General features: G+C 34.6%; 1 protein-coding gene across 1 annotated transcript in view; it reads left to right on the top strand.

Annotated features, from left to right (window-relative positions):
* The first annotated feature begins 3,077 nt into the window (after positions 1 to 3,077).
* LOC150108995 (WD repeat domain phosphoinositide-interacting protein 3) overlaps positions 3,078 to 8,376 on the top strand; it is a 118,019-nt gene continuing 112,720 nt past the window's right edge. Inside the window, exon 1 of the mRNA XM_090411260.1 lies at positions 3,078 to 3,253. Coding sequence (XP_090267386.1) covers positions 3,187 to 3,253 — 67 coding nt within the window. The 5' untranslated portion in view covers positions 3,078 to 3,186. The remainder of the gene's footprint in view (positions 3,254 to 8,376) is intronic.

The raw sequence follows: 8,376 nt of genomic DNA, 5'->3' as shown, positions 1-8,376 counted from the left end.
CGTACCGCTTAATTAGTGATAGCTTTGGGCCATCTGTCTCTGATTGGGTACCAGTGGAGATTGAACTGCTCACTCAGTCTCCAAAAGTTAGATAGGGCTAAATGGCCTCGCCTACTCCCGTATACGGAAATAAAAAGGCGTTAGCTGATTTTTTTAAAAATTTTTTTATGTTAGTATTATCTGTTCAAAGATCCGTAAAGCAATTCTTTTAAATTCTACTTCGTAGTATAATATGATATACAGCTGCTTCAGTTTGGCATAAATAAACCACTAAGACCGATGCTATTAAGGATATCACTCTTTTATAGTCAAATCTAGAAAGAAAAGTTTGAAATTTACCAGAAAACACGAGGTTCGCCTTTTATTTGCTTAAACTGGGCTTAATCTGTTTGCTGGAAACCAAGCAGAAATTTTAAGATAGCAAAATCGCTCTGTAGCAAATCAATACTGTGGTAATCATATGTCAGAAAGTTAAATTCATCATAAGTGAACTCCCTGTAGGTGCATAATAAAATATTAAAGTATCTTTTAAGAAGTGCAATACCAAGACAAACTCAGACAAACTCTGATGCGAGCGGTTACATTCTCATAAGCTGTCTAGTAAAATTCGAAACTTTTAAGTTTCTTTTTACATTTGGCTATCATATACGGATTAATCCTTCAATATGTTCCATATAAGAGCCTTACAGATCTATCTGTACTTTAATATTTGATTATGCAGCTAACAAGAGTTCACTTGTGATAATTTTAACCATCTTACATAGGATTGATATGATATTGAGCAGAGGGTTTTTCCCCCTCTTAAGGTTTCTGCCTAGTCTCTGATGAGAAGCAACCATGCAAAACAGCTGCCAAGCCAATGAACCCATTTTAAGCAATAAGGAACAGGTGGCTATAAGGGTTCCTAGGCAGAGTTCGTGTCTTTTTCAGTAAAGCAATACAAAGGCAACTCCGCTGCCAACGTTTACATTATCATAAGCTTTCTGGTAAATTTCGAAATTTTTTTTAAGTTTCTTTCTACATTTGGCTACAAAGTATGGGTAGATCCATAATACCATCATTTCATATTTTATGTACTTCTTAACTTTATTTGAAGCAATCATATAGCATTAAAAAAAAGAAAACAACAACAAAAAAAAAAAACCTACATCACACAGAAAAATATCCTGGAACTTTCAGCTCACAACGAAATACATATTGATTTTCTTAATTAAATAACACTTTTTTTCAGCAACGCCTTAAAACTGTGTGTTTCTGGAAATTTTGCCACGATTTTACAGATGTGGTTCAGCAGACCACACCTGCAAAATCGTCGGTTCCATCCAGCGTCAGACAAAAACCTACCACTAACCATACTTGGCTCTACAAGCGACCAGCAAGAACGTTCATCTATCAAGGTCACGTGATTAGAGCCATGCCATTAGCAAAAATCTAATGGAATGCAGTGATCAAAACCACTTTGTACAACTAAAAAGTTTTGATCTGAATCACTAGAGCATATCTAGTGATGTTCTACTGGAAAAACACCTGCAAAAGCTTCTGCACCACCCAATGACAAATAAAATTCTAATATCGAGCAATCCAGCCTTCATAAGCAGTCAACAATAACAGCTTAAATGGTAAGCACCTGCAGGAAACGCTCAAGGTCCTGCCAGTAGGGTTATGTCATATGCAAAGATTCCAAGAAATGCAGTGATCAAGACCACTTCAGTGGAAACTGTTTCTATGGAAAACCACCACATCAGTGAGAGTCAGATCCAAGAAGATACTGAGGTTAAATCACCGAAGAAACCTATCAATATACTGAAATGCAAAATATTAAGGCAACTCTGAGAATAGATATATTCTTGTTCAAAAATCTGAGATCATCATCAAAGTGAAGTAGTTTAGCTCTCTCTTTCTATTTGTCTGTATTTGAATTAGGTTGAGAAGCTTGTCTAAATGCCATCAAAGTGTACGGATTTAAGATATGCTGAGTAGTATTATTTCAGATCCCACTGGAAAATTACAATGTTTGTGAAATGAAATACACTGTCAGCGATATGCTGCAATAAGAAAATTACATAATCAAAATAAATATATGAATTGTTCAAACATCCATATGTCATAAGAGAGCTATGAGATTTAAAGTTCAGTCTCCTTCCAAGTAAGACCTTTTTTTTGCAGCTACATAAGTTTCCTATTCTATTTTGTGCCACTGCTGGAAACATTTACATGGTTGGAAGGGAGAGAACAAGGGTCACTCCTGTAAACTGCGTAAAAGTATGGTCAGTAAGGCGTTCAAAGTAGATATTTTTTGCTTGCAGGTTGGTGAATGGGTCGGCAGAAGTGGATGTGAATACTTCGTGGATCAAGAAGAGATATGATAGGCATTATATGAACAATAGTTAAAGTGGATCTTCCTTTGACTCTATGGAGATGCCCAGTAAATAATAATATTTGTCGAAATCCGTTTTTGTAATTTCAAGAATGTTCCTGTCGAATGTGATAAACCTGTGACCACTTAAATGATTATTTTTCAAAGTATCATTACAGCATCACGTGCAGTAAAGGGGCAGAGTGCCATAATGGAGTTTTGGTGCTTCATATGCCCCCCCCCAAAAAAAAACTGTATGAGTTAGATGCTTAACACAAGGTTTACTAAAACGTGCTTCATGTTCAGACTATTGTTTAGAATTGATTGGAAGGAGCAAATGGAAGATCCAAAATCTGCTATTTTACATAGTTATCTATATTTTGAACTGAATTGCACACTTTTCTCTATAGTTCCACAGATGAAACTGTCACAGTAATTCTAATGGAATATGGTATATTCATATGCAATATGTATATCATCTAAGGAGAAGAAGGAGGAGCATTTTAACAGTAAATATAGAGAAATTAAGCAGTTTTATTTATTTGTTTGCTTTTTAAATTATTCTTTTTATTTCTATGATTTATTTATTTTTAGTATAATACGATATAATGGAATAGGCTACCAATTGTTTAAATCTCTCCAGATGGCATTTGATTTTGTTTTCTACCTATCCGCACTGGGGACAGGAATATTGCATGTACTTCGGTGTTCAAGTCGAGAGTATGTTGCGATGGTTGATATGTCAACTTGCATCTTCGTAGTAAATTGAGGCGGCGTGTGTCGGGGGTGTGAATAGTGTGGCAATATCGTAACTTATTTACATAGATATAATGAATCTTGGACTGTCAAACTCTTATGGCAATGGATTGTTGTACGCAGGTTTCAATCAAGATCAAGGTAATATAGAAACCGAGTTTTTTTTTTTTTTTTTGGGACTTGCCATGCTGAGTTCAAGTGTTATGACAGTCATAACTACGCCTCTGACGGGATTTTTCTTGTTTATGTTTTCAGATTTTTCTCACTAAAACTTGATTTAATTAAGACTTTCGTAATAAAATACGAAGCTAGCCACTTATACAATTGAGTGTGTGTGTGTGTGTGTATATATATATATATATATATATATATATATATGATAACTACTACGTGGTAGCATAATAGTAACATATCCCTTTCTCGGTTGGAATGTGTGGTTGTATTTTCTTCAAAAAAAAAAAAAAAAAAACCAGAGTGTTAAGATTGTCTTAACTATTAACTCATTGGCAGTTCACCGATAATAAGCATCTTAACTTAAATGAAAACTACCCTTCGTTTATTTCTTAGTCTAAATTATATCGCTACATCTTCCCTCTGGAGTTCTAACTACCGGCTAATGCTTCATCATTCAGCTGTATTCATGTCAGTTGATTAATGCAATTATGTAAAAGTCATATGATCGATAGTAAGAAAGAAAACATTTCTTAAAGCCTAATGATATCATATATATTATTGAGAAGGATTACTAACTTTATTTAGTAAACACTTTTTTGAGTCTCCCGTATTTGTTTTATTCATAAATGCCTGATTGTTTTGGGCCACTCTTTTGGAATTAGTTACCATTTGTTTCTGATTTGCATCAAATTGCGTCTGTTTTCATGTGAGAACTGGTGATGCAACTGACATAGTAGATGAAGATTTGGAAGGAGGTATGACAGCTGGAATTAATTGCATATCTTAAGTCTTGCAATTCTGTAGATTTCTAGTTATAATTGTAGACTTGGTGGCTCAACAAGTGAAGCCTATACTTGCCAGACAGTAAGCTGTGTGTGAATCCTGCTATGGTGGGCACTTTTTTTTTTTTATTAGTGATAGGCTGATAATTTTGAAATATTAGGGTTTCAGGAAAAAAATAAGTTATATATGTGTGTGTGTGTGTGTGTGTGTGTGTGTGTGAAAAGTATGTATACTTTGCTGGTTCATGAACATTTGGCTAAAGTTTATAAGGCAGAACAGCAGAATATGCTGATAATATTTATTTTAATTGACAGCATAACGTTTCATCCTAATTGCACAGGGTTTCTTCAGGTGTAAATATACAAACTAGTAGACAAAACATTAAGGACTAACAAATGTGACAACTGTTATGCAGTTATAGAAGAGACTGATGCTATTTTTAAAAATTTCTAATTGTTCAGAATGTTGTACATGTTTACGCATGTGTTTGACTAATGAACGATAGGATGTACACAAGTTAATACTTTGGTTAATATTTAAATTTTTAGGATCAAATGTTATTTCCAAAGACTCAAAGATTTTTCTCTCCATTATATCATAGCAACGGTGTAATAGTTCAGATTTATCCCATAAAACTTGATGGCTATTTGTGAAGCATTTTGTGGATCAGCTGAAGAGAGCACTTGTGATGACAAAGCTGAAGCTTCACTTTTGTGGTATTTAATATCTTGAACATGTTCTTCAATACGTTGTTGAATTGATTTTTTTCTGTCTGTCCATATTAACTCTGACAATTGCACCATAGCTAGGCTGACCATATTTCCTTCAGACAAAAACAGAACATCGGGATGGCAAAAATGGGATGGGGGTTATGTAATATTCTGTATTCATGAAAAAGTAAGATGATAAAAAAAAAAAGTTTTATTACATAAACATATTGAGCTTACCATTATTCTTTCATGACAGAACCCATACAAAAGTTTAGGTAAATGTAGAGAGGGACTGTATTTCACCACAATCGTACCATGAATATTTCTCTGATGAAGTTATCTTAGGCAGCTAATTTTGGTCTTCCAACACCTTATAAAACTTCTCGCACTCTATGACACAATTTTGTCTTATAACTAACATAGCTCTCATTGTCTTAGCACTTAATCTAGATTTCTCCTTTGACCACAAACTGTTCATAACAGAAAATATTCTCTCAGCAGGTGCTGTACTTCAAGGAAGACAAATAATAAACTATACGATATTACAAAAGTGTTGAAAGTCTAAGCGTGTTTTGCTCATTTCAGAAAAAAAATCTGTACTTTTGTTCCATCACTACACAGCTTGTCCAATTTAATAAATTTGAATTTATTCTGGAGATCTTCATTAAAACTGCAGTTTTGCCTCTTTGACATTGCATGGATAGATTAAAAGCTTTAAAAAATAAGACTTAAAACTTTAAAAAAATATGAAATTTAAACTGCCTGCATTAAATAATAAAACCATTGGTTAGCATACAGGCAAAAAAAAAAAACTAATGCTACAGCAGAACAGACGTGAAAGTGTTGCAGAGAAAATAAAGTTTTATTTTCTCTGCATAAATCACTGCAGATATCAATATTTAGTATCGAACAATGTGACTCCTTGGTTATATAAATTACTGGTATCCATGATATTAATATATGATTATAGATTATGAATAATTTATGATTGACCAATATTAAAGTATATTTATAGGTTTTAAAAACAGGACAAAATTGACATTTTTAGTAAAACGATGGGACGGCCGGGAAATATGAAGAAAACAGTACTGTCTCGTTCAAAACGGTATGTATGGTCAGCCTAACCATAGCCAATAAACACGCAGATATTGAAGTGGATTATGTCGAGGTTTTGTGGATAAGAGTAGTGATAAGGCATCTTGATAAGGGGATGAATACTACTTTGATTTTATATTCCTCAAGTATTTTTGTTAATTTTATGGAAATAGAGCTAATATATGGGAGTTAACATATATTGCTGTTCAACACCGTTGTTGATGCTATCATGCTACAAGCGTTCATTGGTAAACTTGGAGTACAGTACAGCAAAGACATTTTAACTGATCTTATGTACTGATGACAGCCATTTTTACAAATGATGACTTTAAAGCCACCAACATTTTGTATAATATTGCAAATATTATACAAACTGCCTAACCACATTGACTACAAATCAATATTGACAAAACAGACCATGACACTGATGGGTCACCCTGCACTGTTTACCTTTATGGCACCCAAATTGAGCAGTTGAACCAAACTTGGTGCCACTTTCGCTCCCTGATCATGCTTATCCTCCTGTATGGATCAGAAACTTGGACACTCCTTAAAACTGACATAAACAAACTAGAGACATTTCAAATGCAATGCCTCCCTCACATGCTACGAATATCATTACTCCACCATATCCAAAACACTACCATCAGGATTTGGTGCGACAACCAACCTATAATTGAAGAATTTCAAAACCATAGATTTCGCTGATTTGGATGTGTTTAGAATGGATCAATAGTGCCTACCTCATCTATTATGGAGGCAATGACCTGCACACTGGAAGACACAACCAGCCCCCCCCAAGAAAACCTGGGTCAAGCATATTGAATGTGACCAAAAAATCAGCGGCTCTGTCTCACAGAAGCAAAGTAGAAAGCCCTTGACCATACATCGTGGCAAACAATTATATGTAGCATCCATTGTCCAGCAGCATACTGGTTAAGGGGCCAGTCCCATCTAGGCACCAGTTAAGGGATCAAAGAAAACAAAGATATGGGGGTGTGATGAATCCTCTGCTTTCCTTCTGCATTAGAAATTCCTCTGGTCTCATGTGTTGAGTAGTTTGGGAATGGCGAGGTCATTATAGCCATTTTGCAGGAAAGTGTTTCTTAAATGGCTGGCTTGGTTGGTCGAGTGGTTAGCATATCCACTCTCCAGCCAAAATGCTGTGGGTTTGAATCCTGCCATCTGTGAAAATACTAATGATTCACCCATACACGGTACTAATGTACTATAGGTTGACCAACCAACCTCCTGTGTATGGTCTCAACATAAAAAAAAAAAAAAGATAGTGTTATGGTTGCAGTTCATCGTAGTTGGTTAAGTGGTGGAGACAGTTGTAGAGTAGGTGCCCTCCCTCAATAAGTCTCTGGACTCCATGGAGGTGCCACATAATAATAATGATAAATGTTAAATTTCTTTGGCTAGTTCGCTTTCGTTAGTGATGGTCAGCTGGCTCTTGCCCCTAGTGTGGAAATAATATCCAATTTTTGAGGTCTATAATGATGGTACAAGGCATCTATACATATTGACATCTGCATGCCTTGTCTATAATAATGGCACAAGGCATGTAGATGTCAATATGTGTAGACTTTCGAAATAGAGAGACTTTTAATTTACCCAATTTCTTAGTTAGTAGAAGGTCCAGAAATGGTAGTGGACTATTAGATTCGAATTCATAAGTGAATTTTGTTACGGTGTGATAATTGAGGTAATTATGAAAAAGCACAAGTGAAGTGAACAAATATAGTATGTGAAATTATGAAACATGAATACATATTCACACACTTGGGAACCATACATAATATTATGGTTAAACAAATTATCAATAATACATGGTGCTATAGTTGAACTACAGTTTCTCTCTTTCTCTGAAAATGAGATAATAAACTGTCAGTTCTGGCTGCAATGTGTTTTGCTTTTATGAATTTTTTTTTTAACACATTTTGTTTATATGTTAAATCATATGCTCATTTACTGATCCCATGCATGTCATAAACTGGGTTAAAAAAGGTTTCAGTAAATTTCTACATTGACAATTGACAACTGGTTTATGTAGAGGGCTAATTCCCCCCCCACCTCCATCATTTGGCATAATTCATATTATTATATAGCACAAACCTGCTAATTAACCAAAAGGTTTTCAGTTTATGTCACTAACTCTTGATTGATAGAGCTATCTAATATAGCTATCTAACCTGTTAGCCTGATATAAAATTAAGTCTTTGTGGGAAGAAGTCATGCCACAGGCAGTGATTTTTATTAAATCTCCTCATTGCAGAGTTCACATTTTTTTCTGATTTAGTGAAATTTTTTTTGTGTTGGAATATTAAGAGAGGTGATGAACAGATGCTCAAGGAAGCGTATGGAAGAATGAATGATAAATGGAGATAGCTGAAAAATGACTAGTGAAATAAATAATTTTTAAGTGAACACTGTCAAAGAATTGAATGTTTGTTATAGATATTACATGTGATATAAGATGATTGAATTCGTTTGTGCATT

Source organism: Typopeltis vanoorti, chromosome 2 (genome assembly GCF_054136105.1).
Source record: "Typopeltis vanoorti isolate ZY-2024b chromosome 2, IOZ_Tvanoo_1.0, whole genome shotgun sequence".
NCBI lineage: Eukaryota > Metazoa > Arthropoda > Arachnida > Uropygi > Thelyphonidae > Typopeltis > Typopeltis vanoorti.
This window is presented reverse-complemented; position numbering and strand designations above follow the sequence as displayed.